General features: G+C 41.0%; 1 protein-coding gene and 1 pseudogene across 5 annotated transcripts in view; one reads left to right on the forward strand and one right to left on the reverse strand.

The window, feature by feature from the left end:
- LOC110055695 (general transcription factor 3C polypeptide 1-like) overlaps positions 1-24,500 on the forward strand; it is a 282,425-nt gene that overhangs the window by 33,100 nt on the left and 224,825 nt on the right. For all 5 annotated transcript variants that reach the window (XM_089276241.1, XM_089276243.1, XM_089276244.1 and 2 more), the window contains exons 4-6: positions 178-421; positions 9,198-9,383; positions 16,547-16,883. In XM_089276241.1, the coding sequence (XP_089132367.1) occupies positions 178-421; positions 9,198-9,383; positions 16,547-16,883 (767 nt within the window). The remainder of the gene's footprint in view (positions 1-177; positions 422-9,197; positions 9,384-16,546; positions 16,884-24,500) is intronic.
- Positions 11,156-12,494, reverse strand: LOC149100870 (52 kDa repressor of the inhibitor of the protein kinase-like; annotated as a pseudogene).

Consider the following 24,500-nt stretch of genomic DNA (forward strand, 5'->3'; position numbering starts at 1 on the left):
ATGCTTCATCGGGCTAGACATTGACCAGTGACTGTCCATTATTTCCAGTCCTGGAACTCGAACCTTCTGTGATTTCTCATGGTGGTTTGAGTTACCAGGAATCAACTATATTCCCTTAACAGTATTTACTCTTTGCTTGATGGCTTGATATTAAACACTGTTAATTTTTCCTGACAGATGGGGAGACTGTCTTGTTATGGTTGCTTCTCAGGAGTTGAGAGAAAAAGCCCTTCTTGGACTTGAGTGTGATCCTCATGTTACACTCACTGATATACAGTATTGTTTGTTGGAACATGTTGGACAGGCAAGGTATAATGGACGTGTGCAGAAAACAATTGGATCAAGTTTCTTTAAGATGGATTCAAGGTCCACCTTTCATCATCTTAAAAGATTAAGAAAAAGACATTTAGTAACCATGCAGGTGAAGTATTAAAGTATTTTTTCATACATGTGTAGGTTAGATTTTGATTGCTTTGACCTTGATTAGTACATGTGAGAATAAGAAAGATGTCCAGAATAGTAACTGTAATTACTGTTGGCTGACTGTTGGCTCTCTGTTGGATAACAGTTGGCTGACAGTTGGTGATCTGTCGGTAAGTTGTTGGTAGTTTTTCAGTAGTAGGTAACACTTGCCTTGATGTTGTTCCTCCATACTGTGCTTGAAATATATGTCTGTCTAAGTTTTGGTAATCACTGCTTACAACCAGTGCCAGCGCTGCAGAAAACAACCAGAGTAAATATGCGAATACAGCAATAGTATCATTCCCCCATAAATTATGTCATAGTTCGAATTGCATTGTAGGGTGCTTTCTACAAGAAAGTATTATGCAGTTGTTTTCGCTTTTTCTGTTGGATGAAATCTGCTTTATATGGTTAAATTTAACTTAGACGTTGTTGTCTGTTACTTACAATGTAACAAATTTGATATAAAATTAAGTTTTTAAAGAATATTTCACAATTGATATTTTCTGTGCCCACCATCAATCAGTAAGTTAGTGATGAGATTTATTGCTAATTATTTTCGACTTTTGAAACCATTTTGTTGATCGGGTATATTACTCTATTCCTATATATTCTACAGCAAACATTTTGTTTAGTAAACTGTGGGTAACCTGTCAGGAACCTGTTGGTAGCTTGTCAGCAATCTGTCAGCTAACAGCTTGCCGACAGTCAGTTTTGGGACCTCTTCTTCACAATTACCAACAATTTTTCAAAGTTTTCACACATTTATTGTTCAGCATAGCAACAATGACACCATACATTAGTAACTAAGAATACATGTAAACCAGTACAAACTTAGAGCCTGTTCTGTAATGTGAGCCAGTGGCAAACAGAAAACAATAGACACATTGTAACAGCTGACCAATCATGTTTCAAAACTGCCATCAGGAAATTTGAGATTTCATTCCAGGATGTGCTAGAAACTACACTTCCGAAGTAGGAAACAATTATTGCAAGCATAAGCCTCAGTGCTGCAAATGTAGTCATGCAGCTATTAGTTAAAAATTGGTAAAAAAGGAAAGGAATTAAATGGTTGTCACTGGCTAAAAATATGGTTATCGGACGTTTCGGCCACTACTGTTGCCTTCTTCAGCAAAAGATGGAAAATGCAAATGTTAAACGGCGTCCTGCTAAAATATGTAATAGATGTGTGATAAAACTAAATGAGCAATAGTCTCTAGAGTATTCTTAATGAGTGTAAAAATTCTTAATGCCATTGTACACGTTCGGTAGCGCTATGTGTTCATTTATAGCGTTCCTGTCTCGCATGGAATGCCAAGCTTCAAGAATTAGTCTTTGTTTCCATACTGATGATCTGTCGACAATTTCAACGTTCTCCAAATCTATTTGGTGACCGTTGAGCATATGGTGTTTGGCCAATAAAGAGTTTTTGTCCAATGTTGCTATAGCCTTTGCGTGTTCTTTCGTACGTGTTTTTAACGTGCGTGATGACTGACCAACATAAACACAGTCACAATCTTTACATTTGATCTTGTAAACAATGCCTCTGGAAGCCTCTTTCTCGATCTGGTTTTTTGAGTGTGTTCGAGATGGTACGAATAGGTTTATGGGCAACCTTGATATTGAAACCTCGAAGAACGTTTGCGACTCTTTCAGAAAAACCTTTGGCGTAGGGGAGGATGACAAAACCACGATGGTCGTTATCATTCGTTTCTTGTTGTCTACTCAGTTGGCGGCCATTGTGAATGAAATTTGCAGGGTAGTTATTAGTGGCAAGGGCTTTTGTTACTTGTTTAGTTTCCCGTGAAACTTCCTCCTCCATGGAAGGAATGTTCCTTGCGTAATCCATGAGAGTGCGCACAACCGAGTGTTTATGCTGAGGATGGTGGTGTGATTTGAAATCAAGGTAATGGTCGGTGTTAGTAGCTTTCCTGTAAACAGACACAGCGATCGAGCCATCTTCTTGTCTGGTTGTTTTTGTGTCGAGAAAGGCAATGGAACCTTCTGATTCTATCTCGATTGTAAATTTGATGTGAGGGTTGATGGAATTGAGATGTGAGTGGAATTCATCTACGTGCTCTCTTTTAACACATACGTGGCTGTCATCTAGGTATCTAAACCACCATTTGGGAGGGTTAGGGGTCGATGAGAGAGCCTTTTCTTCGACATGTTCCATGATGAGATGGGCCAAGATGGCGCTGACTGGGGATCCCCTCAGACAACCGAAAATTTGTTGGTAATGGTTGCCTTGGAATATGAAGAAATTGTTGTTGAGGACAAACTGTAGAAGTGTCATGATATTTTGGATAGACAAGTTGGTTCTTTCCGGTAGTGATTGGTCAAAGTCCAGTTTCCCTCTAATAATTTAACCCTGCGCCAGTGGGTGTTGTTAGGCGAGCATGTGTATTTCGTTTGCTCGATCTCTCTCACATGTTCCAGATCGCCATCTTGTTGCGATTGTGTTGTAGGTCTAGTGTTTGTCACTAAACCGTTCAGAGTTCCCTATTCTCGGGTCTTCTTGTCCTCATTACTGGCATGGTGGCAGCAGTGTCTTATCCACGTCTCAAACAGAGGGACAAAGCCAACTCAGTGACAGATTTCTTCACCCATTTCCACATGAGGAAGTAGCGAGTAGCTTAGCTGATAGCTGTTCCCCTGCGGTCATCAATCAAGCTACTTACACATTTCGTCATTCTTCCATCTCTGAAGAGTACCATGAATGCAAGAGCACCCAAACAGTGGTCCCTTACCGAACACGAAAGGATAAGTCGTTCGAAGCCTGGAGGCAAAACTTACAATATACTCTTTCGCTCAATTTCCACTTTGCAAGCTTCCTAGCAGATGGTGTGACATGGCTCAAGAAATCCCCTAGCACTCCCTTACGCAGCTTCCAGTATGATGCCGATTATGTACCACAAGCTTCCCGCAGGACAGCACAACAAAAGTCCCCTCATCTCGGCTTAATGTTAGGCCAAATTGCAAATTACTGCCCCATAATTTCTTGCAACACCCATCATCAAGAACTCTGCCTCTGTGAGTTCCATCTGGCAAGCGATTCGTTTTCACTATCGGTTTCAGTTGACTGGCGCCCACTTCTTTGACTTCAATAACATCAAACTCTCTCCCGACGAACACCCTGGGCACTTGAATCAACACCTCATGTCCTTCATCGAAGACAATCTGTTGTTAGCCAATGGTAATATCTCACACCACAGTGAGGCCCCTGGTTCCGACAAGGAAATGTCTCCAACCCTAGAAAATCTGGTTGTACTAACTTGGTCAAGATTAGTCCACTGACCTCCCCAGTCTGATAAAGCAATGCTATGGCACTGAGCTCAGGTTCAGGTCTCTCGCATTTCTCAAGCCTGAAATTTTCCAAGCATTGGATTCTCTCCCAGAGGAAATCCATACCAGTGCTGATGCTAAGATCTTGCATTCAATGGCATCAAAGCTCAGACTCCCTTCTGCGAGGGCTCCTTACAACACACCCCAAAAGCCAGTAACTAAGCACCAGGTCCAGTCTTGCCACTTGTGCAAACAGGCTGGCCGCAATGACTGCCACTCTTTAAGCAAGTGCATTTACCTTACTGCTGAAGATCGTGCATTCCTTGCTAAAGCATGCCTTATCAGTGACCTCGATGAAGAGGACGACACCAGTGACTGATTTCTTTAGCCCACCTGAGGCAGAAGACCCAGTGTTCCCACCCCACCCCTCAGCCAGGATTGTTCACCTTGTCTGAGCAACAAACTATCTCCCCATTTCAATGTCTTCTCTCTACACCACTCGCTCAAGCTCACCTTAGACACCGGTGCCAAAACCAGCATGATCAAGGCCTCCGTGACATTGATGCTCCCATCGTCAAAACATCTCAACAGGCCTTACAAGTGGATGGACTTACACCACTTGAAGTTGTTGGTGAGACTCACCTCACCCTCTCAGGAGCTGACAAACACCACTGTCCATGCTTTTGTCGTAGCAGATTTGGATGGCGACCTTTTGGCTGGAACACCATTTATGATCTCCAACAACATTTTGGTTCACCCAGCAAAGGGGCAGGTTCTGATCCAAGGCTCAGAAGTCGTCTCTTACCATTAAGAGACACCCAGCAGCCCACATGCTCATGCAGTTCATTGTGCCCAATCTTACGTACTGCGCTCGACCACCTCTACTAGCGTTGTCCTTCCTGATGAATACCTTGAAATTGATGTACCCCCTGACTTAGGCCCCGACTGCACTCTAGCCATAGAAGCCCATACTGACACACCGTCCAACAAAAGCTCCAAAATCTCACAGCTCTGGCCTCAGCCCCTTATTGCAGACACAGTGGCTAATAGAGTCTGTGTAGTCAACAACACCACTGAGCTAAAGACAGTACGACATCACGAACACCTCTGCCAAGCACATCACACCACAACTGTGGATCCCACAACTCCTCCAGTCGGATCCCACCCATCATCTCTCCACCAATGCAGAAGCTCTCCATCCCAGTCTGTTGTCCCTGACAGCACCTTACCAGAAAACATCCGTAAACCAGTTCTGCAAAGTGCATTGCCACCCCTTTTTGCGACAGCAGAGTGCACACCAGATCAGCCATGGGCATGCCTGGTTCTCAGACTGCATTAAAGGAATTGATGTGTCATGTCCTTGGTGACTTCCTCCAGGAAGGATGTGCAGCAAAACTCGCCGACGATCTCTGTTGTGGCAGCAACACTCCGCAAGAGCTCATTTCTAACTGGTCACGCGTACCAGAAGCTCTTAACTGATGTCACCTGCGACTGTCTGCCACTGTCATCTGCCCCAAGTCTAGTACTATCTTGGTTTGGATCTGGTCACGAGGCTTCTTGTCTGCAAACTCCCATCGCATTTCTGCACTAGCAAGCTGCCCTCCTCCTGAGTCGGTAAAAGGTTTGCGTTTATTCATAGGTGCTTACAAGGTCCTTGGCCATGTCTTTCCCCTCTGCTCCCAATTTGTGGATCCACTCAAATCTTCCTTGGCCAACCTACAATCTCACAACCTGCTTCAGTGGGATGACAACCTTTGCCAAAAATTTACTGCTACCCAAGAAACCCTTAACTTGCACAAGTCTATTGTCCTTCCTCATGCTTCTGATCAACTTAGCTAGTTAGTTAGTTAGTTAGTAGATAGTTAATAAATTGCTTGTTAAATGATTAAGCTTTTATATATTCATACATTTTATTTTCATAATGGGTTGACTAGCATGTATGGTTTGTCAGTTCCCTTCTAGTCTTCCTCACTGCCTTGTTATGTACTAAGATTTTTTTATTAATATGGTTATTACAATTATTAATATTATTATTATTTTGTAATATCGTTTATGATTTTTTTCTTTGTTATATAATCGCAGTGAAAATTGAATGAATAAAAAAACTTTGGATTGTGACGGAGACTTTGGTGACCAAGCGAGATCTTGGAGCCACGTTGTATGTCACTTGCCAAGACCGCCTGCTCTTTGAGGGCTTCTACAGTGACAAAATTATGCAAGCATCAGGTTACATGGTTAAGATTTTGGTTACTGTGCGAAGCTGAAGCACTGTCTATCACAGCTGCCGTCAAGCATTTTAGCCCCTTCATCATCCAATCGAAACTTCTTGGCTGTGTCCTAACTGACAGCCAGCCTTGTGTTCAAGTTGTTGAGAAACTTTGCCGAGGTGGAGTTTCTGCCAGCTCATGCATTACCTCCTTCTCGGCCACCGTCAGTAGATACCTAGTTCGCCTTCAACATATCGCTGGAAATGCCAACCTACTTTCAGACTTTGTCAGTCGTAATGCCCCAGAATGCAACGAACCCCAATGCCAAATGTGCTCCTTCATTCAAGAAGCTGAGAATTCAGTTGTACGTGGTCTAATTTGATGTGAAGAGCAGTAAGTACAGTAAGACCATCAAGTACAGAGTGCGGTACCACGATCAGCTCAGTGGGGGGGCAAGAGTGGCAGATGATGTTGGACGATGAGCAGGCCATCCTTCTATATAGATGCGATGTCAAAATAACGCTTTACATCTTTGATGTTAGTTTCTTGGATGGTCGGGTGCCCTGTTTCAGTTGAGCGCAGACACGACATAGGTTGGGGCATTCATTTTGGACCCTGAACCAGGCAGTTCTGCTAGTGAATGGTAGGTGCTTGGTGTTGTCTAGGATTTCTTGAATGGAGATACCACCTTTCCAACCACCAACTTCAAATGATATGAGTACCGCTATCACCTGTGTGTCTGATTCCTGCCACACCTGTGCCTCACTCCAGAAGTTCCCAAGCTGCCTTGCTAGCCAGTCATCAGAGTAACCACTCGCCCACCTGCTACAGCCAGTTCATCTTGCTTTTGAGAGAGTGCACCACCGCCTACACTGTGTCTTGCCTCGTACCTGATGAAAAGAGTTGCAACCTTTGCGGTGCCCTTGCCTGATTGATTGTGGGTCTACACCCCCTCAATGGTCCACACGCAGTACGTGTCGACCCCACACCAGGATTTGTTTCACTTAAGAACACAAACGTCTTACAGCACATTGGTGTCTCAGTTGAATTTGGCCACATCAAAAACATCAACATAAATCCTGTTGCTGAAAAGCTGTACTGGAACTCGAAGAGGAACTCTTATACCAGGAACCTGGTAAAGGCCCCATTATGGAACTCAGCCTTGCAGTTGTCACAGCCCGTTTAAACTCACGACTCTGTGGCCAAGGTCTTTTCTCGTGAGAGCTTTAGACGTAATACAACCAGTTCACACGCAAGCAAATTCCTGTCAATAACCTGCAGCACATCGTTGCCAAGCACCAAGCTCGCCAAACCAACCGTCAGTACAGCAAAAAGGCCAAAGGTAGCTGCAGCCCTTCCACTTCTGTAACCCCTCTGCAAGTTGGAGACCTGGCATATGTGAAATCCGACCAAGATAAGTCCCTTACTCTTGACTGCTATATTATTGTTAGCACTGACATAGAGTGGTGTTTCATTCAGATCTGACAGGCTCTCAACTCTGGGCTACATCTTACATCCCTCGTCTGGTGTACCCATCACCTGTTCCTACTCTTGATGAAGATGAATGCCAGGAGACCCCTGCACAACCTCCACCTCGTTTATCGCCATCTGCCCGTCCTGACCTTGTACATCCACATAGTCCAGATCTGGCCGAGCATCCACGAGTCACTGCTTCCATAGACACAAGCCTCGCAGATCCAGTCCCACCCTCTCCGCAGCCTGTTGCACCAGATTTGCCTGATCCTGCCATCTCAGAGTCCAGACCTCAGCATACCCGCAGCCCCCCAGCGTATTTGCAGGAATACATACTGGACTAACTTAGTTAGCATGATTTTTGGAAGCTGGGAGACTGTCCCTTTATCCAAACACTCGTTTCAGAAACATTGTGCTTCTTGTAGAACTGTTAACGAACTCCCTGTTATTTCTAGCCTCATTCTTTGTTAGGCTTAGACCATGTTTGCTCTAATTTTATTTTTAAGGAAGATGAGGTTGCACCAGCGGGCGCTGTTAGCCGCGCATGCGTATTTCGTTTGCTCGATCTCTCTTATGCGTTCCAGATCGCCATCTTGTTGCAATTGTGTTGTAGTTCTAGTCTTTGTCATTAAACCGTTCACAGTTTGTTATTCTTGGGTCGTCTTGTCCTCATTATTAGTGCTGCGTATAAGATCTGAATTTAGACCTCAATTACACCTGATCAAAAAATTCAAGTTTGAAAAATGTTTTTTACTAGGCTTTTGTCAGGCTCTGTTTAGGCCTTGTTCAAGCATTTCAGGCCTGAAAGCAGGCAAACAACCTTGTAGCAGAGTGTTTCCCATTTGATGAGACCTGCTCTTTTCAGTCACTTAACCAAAAATGCATACATGTATGATCATTTATTGGCCTAAATTTTGCTCGTGAGAGACTTAGATAGGTCAATTGGACAGAATTATGGAGAAAACAGAAAGTTTTATAAAAAATTGTGCTTTTCTAACTCTTTGACTGCCAACTTCTCACAAAAAAATGCTGTTTTTAGCTGTTAAATCAGTTTTTTGGGCTGCCATGATAATAAATGTGCCTTAGTTTTGCTGAGAAAGCTATTTGTACCAAAAAGATTGATTTCCCCAAGATTAGGTACAAGAATGTACAACATTTTAATTTTGTGCATGCACATAAGCCAAAATTTGGACTTGTGTTTTTTTGTTTTTTTTTTTTGCGATTGCCCTTTCTGAATTTTTTTTCTTGTTCCTTTCCTTTCCTTTTTCTCAGCCCTTTTACTCTTGCTACCTTTTGTGTTTCATATTCTTTCTGGCTGCTGTAAAAAGTTGGGTGTTAATTATGGGCAAAGCCTGGAAATGGATGGATGAGGTTTTTGTGATATCCAGAATAATCAAGGCTGAGGTAGGGGTTATCAGCCGAAGCCGAAGGCTGTGGCTGTTAACCCTCCTGAGACCTGGATTATTTTGGCTCTCACAAAAAACCGAATGTAATTATTGTCGTATTAGTATAGGTTATCATAGGGTTTTGAGTTCAATTTGGAATTAATTTGCACAAGTTCGTTTTTCAAAAAGGTGAAATTGCATGAGCTGTTTCAGTGAGTGCAATTCCAGCTTTTTGAAAAACTCACAAGTGCAAATTAACTCCAAATTGAATGAGAAAACCCATATGATTACTTAATAATAACATTAAACATGAAAAAATTTGCATGAAAAAATTTCCAGGAATTCTCTGACAAGTGTATTAATAGATATTAAATTATTTTTGCAGCCTCTTGTTGTGAGCACAACTGATTCAGTGATATGTGTGAGAAATTTCACTACAAATGTGGTGAGGTTGAAACGATTTCATGTACAAGAACACCACAAGTATGACATTCTTGCTTCAAGACTTTGCAAGTTATTGTTAGATTCCCCAAGTCAGGAAATGCTACTGTCAGATGTACAGCAACACTTTGTAAGTATTCTTCTTTTATAGCTTCAATGAATAGGTAGTGTTGTTAAGCATTTTTCAACATCTAACTTCTCCAGGCAGCAATTGCAGATTACTACATGGAAAATGCACATACAACTTTCATTAAGGAGTTGACTAGTATTAAGAAAAGAAATAAGTCAGTTTATATACTTCAATTAGTGAATGAGAATCGCACAAAGTGTTTTCCATGGTATAGTATGCTTGTTTTGTGTTAAGTATTGGTTGTTTAAGTTAGAACAATTTCAACCTAGGTTAATTTGTGTCAAATGGGAAGGGTGAGTCTGGAAAAAAAACCAAACTTCTCAGACCAACAAATGTGAGTAAATTTGTGTAGATTGTGTGGCCTATTCAGGGCTTTCATTAAGGGCTGGAACCCTTAGCACCTGCTATGGCTGAGTATGCTTGATTTTCCCTTGATGTTACGGGTAAAATTGCTTGTTGTCAATAGAATTCACCCAGAAAGCAACAAGTTTGCTACAGGTGTGGAGAACAAAGTAACAAGTGACTCAAAACATAATGACAGCCCTGCTAGTGGAGATGAAGGTAGAGAGCAGACATCAGTTGCTCAAATCTAGGTGAGTACAAAAACTCCCTAAAAAAAGATCTAGGGGGTTAGGGTTAGGGTTAGGGTTATAATTCAGGTTAGAGGGGTTGATATGGGATCCTGACAGGATAGGGCATGGTCTAACCTACAATGACACATTAACCTAGGTTGAAGTCATTCTGACCTAAAGAAGAAATTGACCTACAACTTACAAGTCATATATTTGCAAAAGGTTCACAGTGATTATTTATTATAAGCATGTTTGAAACTGTAAATTGGGCAAACAAAAATAATGTTTACCCATTGACTGCCAGAGCTTTCTGCCAAAAATGCATTTTTTGGACATCTTGGAGATTTTCAGGCATGATATGAGCCAAATTAGCTCCAATCTACTCAAAAAGGCATTTGCAACATGATGGCATGCTTTTCTTTCCACTAGCATCGCATTTTATCAGTAGGTAATGAGATAATTAGATAATTATTAATTAGATACACGACCCCTCGAGCATGTAGCGCCTAAACGATAATCGTGTTTTAAATAAAGGATTTTACTTTACTTTACTATTTTTATTTATTTTGCTTGGGCATGTGCAGAAATCATAATTTTGAGATGAGAAAGTGACCTAAGTCTTTAGGCTCTTCGGTTTTTCTTAAATTTTTTTTTTTCGCCTTCCCTTTTTCTCCTTTTCTTTTCTTTTTGCTGCAGTGATTGACCTTCTACTGGGCTTGCTTCCAGTTCAAAATATTGTGAGAAAGCGTCATTGAGACGGGCAATTTTTACCATGGAGTAGCCACGTGTAGCCAGTGCTAAATCCTTTAAAACTGTAAAATGTTTATTTGAATGAAATGATCACCAACCTTTTACACAAGCTTCACTAATGCAATCTTCAATCCAAGCTTCTAGGATGCTTGTGAGAGTGGAAATAACTCTCCAATGGGAACCTTCTAGTCAAAGAGGAGGAAGAGGAGAAAAAATATCAAGATTTATAAGTGAATATTAAAAGACATCATTGTTGTGAAAATGTAACAGCAAAACTGATAAGTTGGAATCACACCTGAATTTTCAGCCCTATAGATCAGTGTATAAGGTGATGTGGTCCAATGAGCTCAGAATGAGAGAATATGTAAAAACCATTTCAGCTTTTTGAACACCCAGTGTCAGTGGAAACATAACTCTTAAAACTATTGAAGAATGGTTTTTTGTCCAGATATTAGTGTTAATACAATTGTACCATAGACACCAGTTATGTAGTTATTTCCTCTTTTGCTTTGAGAAGATCCATTGCTTTCTTTTGTAACCTAACTGTGAGTGGTCTGGTTAAGTCTAAAATGTGTTTCACAATAATGTGATTGCATTAATTAAGGCTTGTGCATCATTTCTGCTGTTTTGATTCCAGTTCCCATGGCTAGGAGCATTTCTGTTCATTGAAATGTCTTCAAGTGTAGCCACAACTGGGTAAAGAAGCTCCACGATTCGGTCCATACCAGCAATGCGCTCAATCCACCTTGTTAGACACACATTTACCAGAACAAAGTGGTTGGCAGCAGGCATTAATTCTCTAATCTTGCTGATCAAATGCTGCTGTCGCTTTGGAGAATTGTCAAAAAATTCTGAGAGCTTTCTTACAACACCCATCATGTTTGTAACAAGTGGTAATTGGCATGTGTCGGCGACACACAAGTTAAGCCTATGGTTCATACAGTGAACGTAAATAGCTTTGTCGTGTTCAGTCCTAATAAGGGATCAAGCTCCATTCAAGCAGTCAGACATATTGCCCGCACCATCATAACACTGGCATGACAGTCATCCATAGAAAGACCTAAATCAGTTACAGCACCAGTTATTAAATCTTTGATAGCTGCTCCTGTTGTTCCATCCTCACAATGGTAGAATCCCACAAATTCTTCTCTGACTGTTTTGGTCGAATTGAGAAATCTGATCACCACTGAAAGATTTTCTTTATTTGATATGTCAGCTGCTTCGTCAGACATGATAGAAAAATGTTTGCTATGATTGATTTCCGGTGACAAATTATTCAGTATGATAGCACCCACAGTTGTAATCATGTCATTTTGAATGGTTTTAGAAATATATGTGGCATTTCTGGGTGTAGTTTTCAGGTGATGTTGCCGTGTTTGGTCGCCGCTGTCAATTCCAAATTCTAACAGTGCCTGGAAATTACCGGAAAGACTGGCATCTTGCGGATCATCTCGTCTACCTCTGAGGGCTATGTTGTTTTTACCACAGAAAATTATTGTTTTGAAAAGGGATTTCAGAATTTCGTGATTTCTGTGGATTTGTTGTTGAAGTAAGTTGTTAATCTGCTGATCAATTGGGACCGCTTCTCTTTTCATATTCTCAGAAAATTCTCCATTGCAATCACTGCTAAATTATGCATCTCACATTTCCTGCTCGCGTGTTTGGTAAAACGTGAAATGGCGGACGTCCAAAGTGTTAGTGGAGACTTGTACAATTTGTCTCGTTTATTCGTATTTCGCCCACACTGGACTCCAAACAAAACACATGGTAAACAAAATGCACCATTGAGATATTTAGAGTATGCTAGCCAGGGAAATCTTGTTAGCCAACCCCACACGAAATGGCGCTTAGAATTCGAACATTCCACTGACACTGGGAACTCAAATAACTCACCTGGTTTCCAAACATTCTCTGTTAACCTGAGCTTGTCCTGGTCTGAATATGTTCTCGTTTCCTTGAAAATCAAGCCGATATCGTTCACAGAGCAGTCCTCCTTTCGGCAAACTGGATCCGCAGCAAGTTACTGATGAACTTTGTACTAATCTGAACAACAACAAACAGAGGACTTTCGGGGAGAGGCTTCCCTTTATATAGGATTGTCAGTAGTTTCCATGCTAGTTTGCGGCCTGGATAGCCAATAAAAACCGAGTTTGAATAGTTGGCAAAATAATGTGAGTGTTTCTGGCCAATCGGAGAGGGTTTTGAGTGATTTGTGAAAAGATCCATATACCAACCAGTCCCACCCACTGCGTACACATTTTTTCCAGTCGTGACAACGAATTTTTTTGTGTTGATCTCAGAAGTATCGACAAAGGATGAAAGCGCGCAGACGGAGATTTGTCAAATTCACGCAGGAAGGGCTAGATTTGCTGTGTAATCAACGGAATAATGAGATATGACATTTTTTTCTTTGTTTTATTTTATAATAAACAATGAAACAAGAAGGATAATTGATTTCTTGAACTACATAAAGAACCTGAGAAATAACAAACGTAAATATTTGGAAACATTTGAGTGATTTCTGCAAATCACTTAAACTACTCTGGATCCACCCCTGCGTATTATAAAGGTTTTCGTTAGAGGAAATGTATGAGAATTTTGTTGGTACATAGGAAACTGTCCGTATTAGAGAGGTGTCCCTATGGAGAGGTTCAACTGTATCCAGCGGGGATACTCCCAGAAAAATTGGGTAGGGGTGTGTGGCCTGCTTCCCAAAACCCTTACCCTAAAAAAGGTAAAGTCTGCATACGAGCCAAGTGGCCCATCAGGCCGGAGCTTATCCCGGTTTCTGTAGCATGAAGCGACTAGGAGTATTTCTACTCCCCCCTGGATGGGATGCTAGTCCATCGCAGGGTTACCCCCAGCATTAAGTTCGCCGGTACCCATTTATACACCTGGGTGGAGAGAGGCACTGTGAGAGTAAAGTGTCTTGCCCAGGAACACAACGCAATGTCCCCGGCCAGGCCTCGAACCCGGACCGCTCGATCTGGAGATGAGCGCACTAACCATGAGGCCACCGCGCCTCCCAAAACCCTTACCCTATTATGACCAAAATCTGCGATATTCCCTACCCTATTTATGACCTGACAAAAAATTCAAAACCCTATTTATAACCTGACCCTTTAATCAAAACCTTGTTTCAGACCTGCGTTATAATCAATTCCCTAGTTCAAACCAATGTTAAATTACCATAAACATAATTTGTGAAGGCTGTTTGTTGATTTTCTTTTCGATTATGATGAAAAAGTGGCTTCTTCTTAAAAACATACCCATATCAAGGCTAGAGTGCAAAAATCATATCCTATTTATGACCAAAATGGCCAAAATCAGCTATAATCGATACCCTATTCATGACCAAAATGGCTGAAAAACCATACCCTTTGGAGCCACACATACCTATATAGCTGATATAAGGGAGTACCCCCCCTCCCGGGAACTGTACCAATAAAATAAGCTTTTTTCCTGCCAAAATTGACTTTGTGGGATAACTATGTACTTTCTGACATCACTGTTTTTATCAAGGTTTTCATTAAGAGCCGGGCACCAGGCAAATTGACCAGCTGTGAGGATGATTTTGCCCTCCTGGTTTGGCCATCTACTGGAAAGTTTTTCTCACAAAGAAGTTCAGTTCAAAAAGGTTTTGCCTACCTGTGAAAACCAGTTGCCCTCCTGCTGAAAATGTTAATGACACCCCTGTTTTATACAATAATGTGTAGAGGTGTGGTAGATTCTCTTGTTTCCACTTGATTTATTCTTCATAATGTTGTGACCTACTAATTTTCCTCCTCTAAATTTTTGTCCAGTCATTACACATGGTAGATATTAATGAGTTGAGCTGAACAGTTCCTATTCTCCAAAATTAGTGTTAGATAGTTACAGTTTAGTATACAGCACTTTTGAGAAAGGGTATCCTACAAAAGTGTAAAATAATCCTGACAGGTACTGTGGGGGTTGATGGTTTTCCGTTGCTTTATTGAAGTTCACAATGTTTCAGCACCATAGACAAAGCTAGCATGATGATACATCTTTTCCATGACTTCTGTTTTGCAGTTTGTTTTGAAATTCAGTAATCTCCAATTGAACAACAGCAAACTATCACCACCTATAATATGTCAAGGCATTGCATTGGACGTCCTTTCTCCAAAACGGCTGTCTACCTTAACCTACATATATTGATGCCTGACCCTTGACCAAAATTGGCATCACTTATACTCAAGTTCTACAGGTGAAAAAGATCTTTCTTATGATACCCAGATCAGAGTGATGGGGTCATGCCGATCAACTGAGCATTAAATATGCAGCCTCATGTACATAGATATAAACACTGGACCTTTATAGATTGTTCACTTCCGTTGTGCTACAACCATCGTTGATTTAGTTAATGTTTGATTTATGTTTCTTGGATGGCCGCTCTGGGTGTTTCATCATTGTAGATATATTTCTGAGCACGTTTCAGTCGATTGGGAGTCACATGTTTCAGGAGCCCTTCATAGTTTAACTCGGAGTATTTGGAGCTATTTTCTTTGGCATTTTTCATACCCGGTGTTAGAGATCAGATGTAAGTTGTTTTCTATTTTCTCTTCTTATAGTTTTATTCATTTCCATTTAGCTTGTTGTTCCGTGAGCCTCTTGTTACTCAACAATCGTCTATTGATTTCTAGTTTTTACCGTAAGTGGTATACAAACGGCCCAGCCAGATCTTCAATAGATCTTACTAGTTGGCGACTGTTGTGCCTCACTTTGGTTAAACTGGTGAACTCTGATGTACTGCACCTCCCATGTGCCACGTATGTTGGGAACACGACATGAAAGAAAAAGAAATATGAATAAAAATTTCCTTAACTAGATTTGGCTTCTCTGTGGTAAGAATTCCCCGTGTTGATGATGCCTTCTCAGGAATTCTTGAATTGGAAGCAAGCCCAGTAGGAGGTCAACAACTGGAGCAAAGAGATAAGAAAGAAAAAATCAAAGGCAAAAAAAAATTTAAAAAAATGAAAAGTCTAGGTCACTTTCTTGTCCAAACAATCTTACAATTGAAGATGTGAGTGGCAACTGTATTGGTGAAGACAAAAAATAATGTTGTCACCCATGTCACCATGTTCAGCTTGGGAGTTTTGCACAACTGCTCTTAATAAATTTTTCCTTTAGGAGTATATGAAAGAATATTCAACAAATCAACCACATTAACTAGGCGTGAATGTCATTCCACTTTGTGACTTGGTCAGTTTGCGACATGGAGAACTTTGTACATTGCACTTGATTGCTTGAGTAGGAATATCCCTGAAGTATCCAATTGATAGAAAAAGGTTAAATCAAGTCTGAACTCATGTGTAAGGGTAAATCTTTTTTACTATCTCAGAGTCTTGAGATGTTTTCAGAATGAGACACGGTGGAATAATCCACTAGTCTGCCAAGATCGCCACCAATTTTGCTGTTGATCAGCCATCATCAAAAGGCCAAATTTAATCAGTTTTTGTATACTATTAGCATAAAAAAGTTGACAGTGCTTGTAATTAAGTTTCGAATTTTATTATTAAGCAAAAATCTCATGTCTAGTGGCATTCTAAATAAATATTTTGGTTAATAATATCCACTTGAATGACTAATCCATTAAATGATGTCATAGCCTGCTAACCAACATTTCAGTACAGTTTGAACAGAATTTGTCTCATATTCATTGTCATCTGTTGCTTTGGCTTTAGTTTCAGTTCAAAGATTATGACACTATATCCAACAAGACAAGTTAGTACCTCATACAGGTGTATGATGAACTGTTGTCAAATGATTGCAAGTATTTGTTTGACAACAGTACTCTTCTTGTTTTCTTGTTTGCTTTGGCAGAGTGAGTTAAGGGTGAATGTCAAGAGTGTGAGAAGGGTAAGACAGTTTCTGCAACAGGCAGGATATGTAGTGGAAGAGAAAATCCCAGGATCTTGTGATACAACAGAAAGCAGCAACTGGAGCCCTCCAAAGAAAAGGAAAAGGCAGGCAGAATCTGCTGGAGGAAATCCTATTTGCACAGTAAAAATACGACTGCTCAAGCCATTTGTTCTCAAAACTGACTGTATTCAGCAGCCTGACGATGCCAATGAGGATGAGGAGGATAATAGTGATGCTGATGATGATTATGAAGGTGATGACAATAGAGATGATGGAGAGGACGCAATGTGGAGTGAAGGTAATTATTGCATGTGGAAAGTGATTGCAGTGTTGTCAAACGTTCTCCATGTTTGTTTGGTTGTTGTTGTATGATGAATTGTATGTTGTATGATTATTGTTTAATGTTTATCGCATTCTTTCCCTTTTGATTGAATTGTAAGCCACATCATTTAACTCAATAATTATTAGTTTAGCTGTCTTGTATTGTCACTGAAAAGCCCCCTCAGGGGGTGTAAATAAACTATTGTTGCTGTTGTTTTGTTGCATAACTATGTCCATGGTTGACTGGATCATTCGGTGACTCACAAAATGATTGTTGAGCTTTGTAACAGTGCCCCTTGTCACAGGGGATTGTTCTTTAACTCTCCGGATCCCCTCTTGCCCCTTGAAAGAACAACTTTTAGAGCAGTTGTTTGACTCATAAAATGTAATATACACCTAAGAAGTCATCTAAAAATAGGTCCGCAATGCGTACTTGTGGTCTTATGCTTAGTTTTATTACATTCGGTTGGAATGCTGTTTTTAAATGTCACTATCTAGGAGTTGAATTGCTAATAATAGATTTAGCCAAGCCTAAAAGTGGAGCCCTGAGCCAGGTTAAGCAAGAATTTTGATTTCAGTTTTGTAACTTTGAGGTGAAGGTTTCTGTTTATGTTGGTTGCCCTTCTGTTTTGAGTTTGGTCAATCTCAAACCACACAAAACAAAAGCAGTGAAAAACATTTTACACAAGAAAAGATTAAACATAATTCCTATTTACAAGGCTGAAAAAGGTGAAAAAGTAAAAAAACACTGAACGTTTTCGACACTAGGTCATCATCAGGGTAAGAAGAAGAAAAAGACCTGCCACTTCAATGGCCACCTCTACAGACGAATTGGTGAATGTCATCACAAATATCTTCATGGCTAAATTGGAATCAGATGTTGTCCGACCCTTTAACCTACCGTTCTATGATCGGTATGTTGATGATTGTTTCTCCAAAAGAAGAAAGGTAGCCCGATGTTCTGCTTGAACATCTTAACGATTTCCATCCTAACATTGTTTGCTCTGTGGAAGAAAATCCTGACCATTTCCTTGACACTTCTTTCAGTTATGAAAACAATTTGACTGCAAAGTCTACAAGAAATCGGGAAAATTAGCTACACATTGGAAGTTGGAAATTCCCACAAAATGGAAAAGAAATTGTATCATTGCCGCCTTCCACAGAGCCAAAAGTATCTCTTCTGATTTTAACAATGCAATCAAAACAATTGAAAAATCTCTTTTAAATGCTGGATATACTAAGTGCTTTATTTCCCAAAGAGTGAACAGGTCCCTAAATGATTCGCCTGTAGACGATGTTTTAATTTCCAGTTTCCTCTTTGAAGAACACAACAAAGTTTTCATTAAGCTCCCTTACTGTAATAACAATGAAAAACCTTAGTAAAGCTTTCATTTCCAAACTAAACAATTTCACAAATTCCAAGTTCATTTTTATTATCCTGTGGCAAACAAGACAGATCAAAAGCCTTTTCCACCTTAAAGACAAAAACACTCACTGATCACACGCAGTCTATGCATTCTCTTAGCTGGCACATACTTTGCACGGCTCAATCCACTGGAAAGCATGGAATCCTAGAAGGCCTAATGATCCAACAATGGAAACCATCTTTAAACAGACAGGTTCATTGCTACATTGCAAAATTGTTCCCAGTGGAAGGTGTGTAACTGATATATTAAATACACAATTAGGGGACGGTCTTTACTTGCCCTAATGATGACCTGGTGTCAAAAACATTTGGGGTTTTTAATTTTTTAAACCTCTTTTAGCCTTGTAAATATAAATTATTTTTAAAACCAAAGCGAATATATTGGACAAAAGTTTAAACTTAGATTAACTTTTAATCCTGGGTTAACGTTAAGGTATCATGGTAGGTAAATTTTTACGAAAAATGTGAAAACTCTTTTTTTTTGCTGTTCAAATTGAGAAGACTGAGATAAATATTTTGCAAAAAGATTGGGGAAAAAATGCTTTTTTACTTTTTAAGATAAAGAGAAAAACTATTTTTTAATCCCATTAACCCCTTACGGCATGTTGACACATCTAATTAAAATTCACCGTCAGTTGTCACGTGTAATACGAATTGCGGTGTGATATTTCATTTGTGCATGTGAACTGTTCTCGATCTAGTTGTTTTATCACAACTTAGTTTTGTTCTTGTCAAAGTTTCTTTATGTCAACACACATGTATAATGGTGATTCTGAATCAAGCAAATCTCTGTCTTATAAGACGCACTCTCTTTGCTCGGCATCTTTGAGACCCAGTTTGAGTCCAGAATCACCATTATACATGCGTGTAAGGTGGGTCCGATTGCCCACCCAGATCTTGATTGTGGCCCTTGATCAAGCAAATCTTTGTGTCATAAAATGCCTTGCTTCGCGTGGGTTTGATTTTTGATCCAGAATTTTTTTCAGTTGAACAGGGCACCTGCTTTAGTATAGCAACGAGCGAATACTGTGGGCACACAGTATATGGCTGTTTAAAAAGTGTGATTGTACAAAAACTGCGCTAATGAATTATGAGCCGCCAATGAATAGAATGGAATTGCTGATGATTGCCCATTCAATTTGTATCATTCGTGTGCCAAAAAGATTATGAAGGGGAATATTAGGCTAAAAAGGTAATGGAGTTTTGGTTGAACTAGTGAATAATAATGCCAAAAGCTCAATTGAACAGTCTGCAGTCTCATGTATACAAAATGCCCCTTCCTGTGAAAGCGAGACTGAGAGGACCTTCTGCAAAAATAGTTTTGGGAAAAAAATGTGCCAGGCCAAGGAAAAGCTAGTGGAGATTGAGCTCTCGACAGATGGCGCCACTTTTTTGAGACCTAAGGATTGAGGACTTTGTGGCTAAAGGTGTAAGGATTGTGGGAGAAGCTAATTAAACGAGACGCAGGGTTTGATATAAAATGTCCAACGTTGAGGAGAGAGAGAAACTAAGAAGTGCTTTTATCGAAAAGGCGGCCGAGGTAGATGAAAGCCTCAAAGCCATAGTTGTCTGCTTGGAAAAGCTAGAAGAGTCTGACAAAATTTTAAGGAGCTTTGCCGCTTTTGGAGCAGGGTTTTTGGCTGCAAGGCTAGCTATCGGTATAACGAGGCTAGCCTTCGGCCTTGACAAAAAAGAAAGCAATTGAAGATTAACCCTATTTGCATATAACAAAATGGGCCGCAGAAGAAAAGGGCCATTTGAATAAAACCAAAAGAAGCCCAAAATTTTCAGGTCCACAAAGGAAAGAAAATATTGGCGGAGTGGCATGCGCCCCATTGATCAAAAACATTCATTATTTTTACCTGCTAATGTTGTTGACGAGATGAAACTGATGAATCCACAAGAGGTCGCCAATATTCTCTTGTCAAAAGAAATGTAAACAGAGGCGGGTGATGGTTTACCCAAGCATGTCTGAGCGTGTAATACTTTGCCCTGAGGCAATCAGCTGTTTATTTTTTTCACTCTAGTGGAAGCTCTATATTTTACAGCTTTTCGTGCCCGATTTTTCCTAGAAAAAAGGTGAAAGTATCATTTTTATTGACCAGGCCAAGAAGAAATGCCATATTCTAGCAAACTGTTGGCAAAAAAGAGAAATCTGCCAGTAAAATTCCTCTTGTCTTCAACATTTGTGATGTCCTTGAAAATTCCTGATGGCGTCAACTGAAGCCAAGAGGAATGCAACCGGCTTTAACTGAAGCCAAGAGGAATGTGCAACCGTAAGCTGTAGTCTGAAGGCCTTAAACAAACTAAAGCGCGTCAACAACTTTGCGTGTTTTATCTTGCATGTTTCTCTGCCACTCAGGTGTGAAATATTCATTCACGAGAAACACCATCAAGTGGAAACTGACAATCATGTTTTTATAATATGCAAATGAAACTTTGTGTTTTCAAATGTCAATTCGAAGCGGCAGGGTCGGTTATTTTTTTTATCAATTCAGCTTCAACTTTGCTGCGGATATCTTTCTCCAGTTTGTCAACATCAACAATCTTTCTGCTCGATGGTTGGCGAAGCAGCTTGGCTCAGAGTTGTTCCTTCAGGAAGTTGTACTGCTGAAACTCGGAAAGAATGATGTCAAACCTGTGGGCAGACACGGCATTGTTATTCAAAGCTTTGGATAACAGCCTGCAGATTATGTCACGTTTGGCGATGGCGAGTGTGTTAATCTCTTGATGCTTTTTAATTTTTGCTTCAAGTTTCCTGTTGACAATTATTAGCCCTGAAGAAACAAGAGCAAAACAGCTGCCAACGCCACTTAATGGACAGAGCCAAACCAAAGCTTGTGCTTGAAAACGGTGCTGACAGAACACTGGAGCCTGGAGCACTCCAGTTAATGAATGTTTTTTGCCGTTTGTATTTTGTCGTGAGGTGATAGTGGCCGACCTCTTGGTCCAAAACTTTGGCTATCTTGTGGATCTTTTGCAAATGGAAATTTTCAGCCGGTGCCGTCAGTACAGGACAGAGAGGCTCCCAAGAGCTTTCAGGAGGAGTGGAGGGCAGAACGTTCGCAGACGACATGGTATAAAAAGCGTTAATTAATTTCCAATTCAAATTCCAGGGACAAGCCTTTGAAATCAAAGAGCTTGCCATCTTCATCTTTGACGCTGACAGTTATGCTATTTACATGGGCATCCGTTGAACAGTCACACAACACCTGTTGTGGGGTAGAATCGTAGCTTACTTTTGCATAAGGCAAGCCTTTTATATCAAATTTAGCCAAAACATCTGATCTCTTCCCGTTTAAAAAGTTTTTGGTTTTGTCAAGCAGATCGCAATGAATAAAATATGTCGTTGGAGATGTAAGCTGTTTTACGAATGTTATAAAATTTAAATTCCGCCCAATACCAAGCAAATGAGCTAAATCACACTCAAGGGTAATTGGTTTTAACCAAAAATTTTTGATTACGAGCTGACCAACAGGTTGATTTGTTTCTGTTTACAGTTTGTAATCATATTTTGCGAACAGGCCACATATTTCTTTTGCCAAGCCCTCTAAAGTGTAATGCCCTGGAAGAATTTTAGAAACCTGCTTAGTTGGGGCATCTTTGTCCCCCAACTCAGCTGAACCTTCGTTTTTCAGAGTGTGCCAGCTGTTGTACAAACTGCAAGAGAGGAGTCTGATGAAATGTACCTTCGGGATCTGCTCCTCAAAGTACACAGTTTCTCCGTTATTTCACGTGACAATCGTAAGCACCACCATTATATTGTACAAATAAAGCACATTCAAAATGGATAGTGCCGGGTTCAAGGACTTTCAAAAATGGGTGCAAAGGCCCGATACGAAAGCCAAAGAAGCTGCAGCCCAGACAAGTGCGTGGGCCGCATTCACAAAACAGTTCCCGAATGCTGGTAAAGATCAATTCGTGGCACAAATTGATATTGATGAAAAGCGGAATGTGTCAGCAGAAATGTTCTTCAAGGCAGGAAAAGGTTGCCTTGAAAGCGTGTTTGGTTCAGACAGGTACTTTTAGAGTCAGTCAATGAAAGCTGCGCTCGGTCTGATGGGCGTGGCAGGCTTTCCCTATCAATTGTCGCCAATGAAAACTGAAATAGTACTGCCCATCCTAGCTGTAGATTTCACAGAAGCCGCGCTAAGCCTTAAGAAAATATTTGACCAAAACATAAACATCTACGTGACCCCAGACACCTTCCTGACAAAATTCAGAGAAATCATCCAACAAACAAAACTCAGGCACAGCATGGCGGCCGAATCCAAGAAGTGGCTGGGTGGGCCCCACATGTCATATTGGCCACAACAACTCAACTTTGCTGTATTCTGTGCGACACAAGGCTGTGGAATTTCTCGAGAAATCTTTGACAGCGGGCTGGCACTGCCACCGCAAATAAGAGCTTTTTATCTATTCCACGTGTATTTTAAGGTCAGGCGAATTTTGTACCAGCTTGGTGGCATTAAGCGCTTTGCCAGGCGATCCCACATTCAATAAATCTGGTAATCATTCTGACGTGGCTTCATACAAAAGAATATGCGACAAATTTGGAATAAATTCATCAAGTGATTTTCACTTCACAATGGGAAAAACCAGGGCTTGGGAAGCGTATACATTGGCTTGACAGGGTACGGGTCAAGGAAAACAGGAACCGCTTATCCAGGAGGGTTCTGTAAATTCAGTGATGAAGGCAAAGCGGCAAGCAAAGGAAATCTGCTTTCTTTCATTGAGCCTGATGCCGTGGCCCAGTATGACTGGTTCGCCCAAAACACAGCTGTCGTTTCATACCCAAACACAGCATCGTGGGTGTGCAAGTCAACGTGTGCAGCAGTATTCTTGGAGAAGGCGGCCGGGTGAAAGAAGCCCAGAGCGAGTTTCTGGTTTTGATGGAAGATGTGATCAGACAGCCAGACTTGTCTCAGAGCATTCAAAGGTATCAGCTGATGGTGGATCAAGCGAAGGTCAGACTCAACCTTGCAGTGTGCCCCGGGGTGTGGCTGATGCCTGCGAGAATGGTCATCAACACAGAAAGCACGGCTGGTTACAACAATAGGCTGAAACTGGCTGTTGCTGGAATGAAACTGGGGGTGAACAATGAGGTGAATCCAGACAAAAAAATCTGGGCCAGAAAACGATGGAAGGCGGCCCATCAAAAATCAACCTGCCAAACAGCCATCCTTCCAACCTGATTCATGCTGGGGCCTTGCCACAGCATCACAAAGCAGCACAGGCTGAATCAGCTTCTGCTTCCACAAGTGAAAGCACTGGTTCAGTGCCCCTGGAAAAGGACAAAATGCTGCAACATGAAATCAACAAAACAGCTGTCATTATAGGTGTGGTAGGGCTAGGGGCGTTGCTATTCATGGCAGTGCATTAACTTTGCTGTGGCTAGGCCGCAGCCGGCTGCTTTTTGATATGTTTTTCGAATAAAAATGCCACCACAGCAAGAATCGGCAGCCAGGTGTGCTCGGCGAGATAGCTGATCACTTGCCCCGCAGTTTTGAAACGAAGGCTCGCAACCTGGCTGATCAGCCCCGGCAGCATTGAACCAAGCTTCACACCTATTTCTTTGAGTCTGTACCCCAAAGCTTTGCTGGTGGCTTTCAAAGCCTTAGTAACTGAACTGATGACAACCCCCGATTGTGACCCCCGCGGCAACAGCAGTCACCGTCGCTCCATATTTTTTGAAGATCTCTTTGATGCTTTCCGAGAGAGGCCGCGCCCTTACTCTTTCCTTAACCTGAGTTTGCAAACGTGTAAGCTCCTCGTTTATTTCTGCTACTCTTTCTTTTCTTATAAGATTAAATTTAGAAATACAGTTAACAATAAAGATTAGCGAAAAAACTGAGCAACGATGTTTCGGTGTCATCCTGGCACCATTTTCAAGTTAAAACATATTTGTGCGAAAAGTAAACTAATTTATACCAATGGTAGAGGTGCGAAATTGAATAAATTAAGATTAAGATAGCTGTTCAATGTTCATGTTCATTCCAATGAGGTGTCAAACACTGGTAATGAGTTCAGTGTCTGTTCAAAGCCTAAACAAATACTTTTGCGCGAATGGAGTCTGACTGTGTGTTAAGGCTCGGTTTCTTCTTGCGAATCCACAACATTTCGTGAATCAAGCAATCGAACTTTCCCTGACATTTCTTTAGGATCTTA

The sequence above is a fragment of the Orbicella faveolata genome, unplaced genomic scaffold, assembly GCF_042242905.1.
Source record: "Orbicella faveolata isolate gen_17 unplaced genomic scaffold, um_ofav_v1 contig_4, whole genome shotgun sequence".
NCBI classification, from domain to species: domain Eukaryota; kingdom Metazoa; phylum Cnidaria; class Anthozoa; order Scleractinia; family Merulinidae; genus Orbicella; species Orbicella faveolata.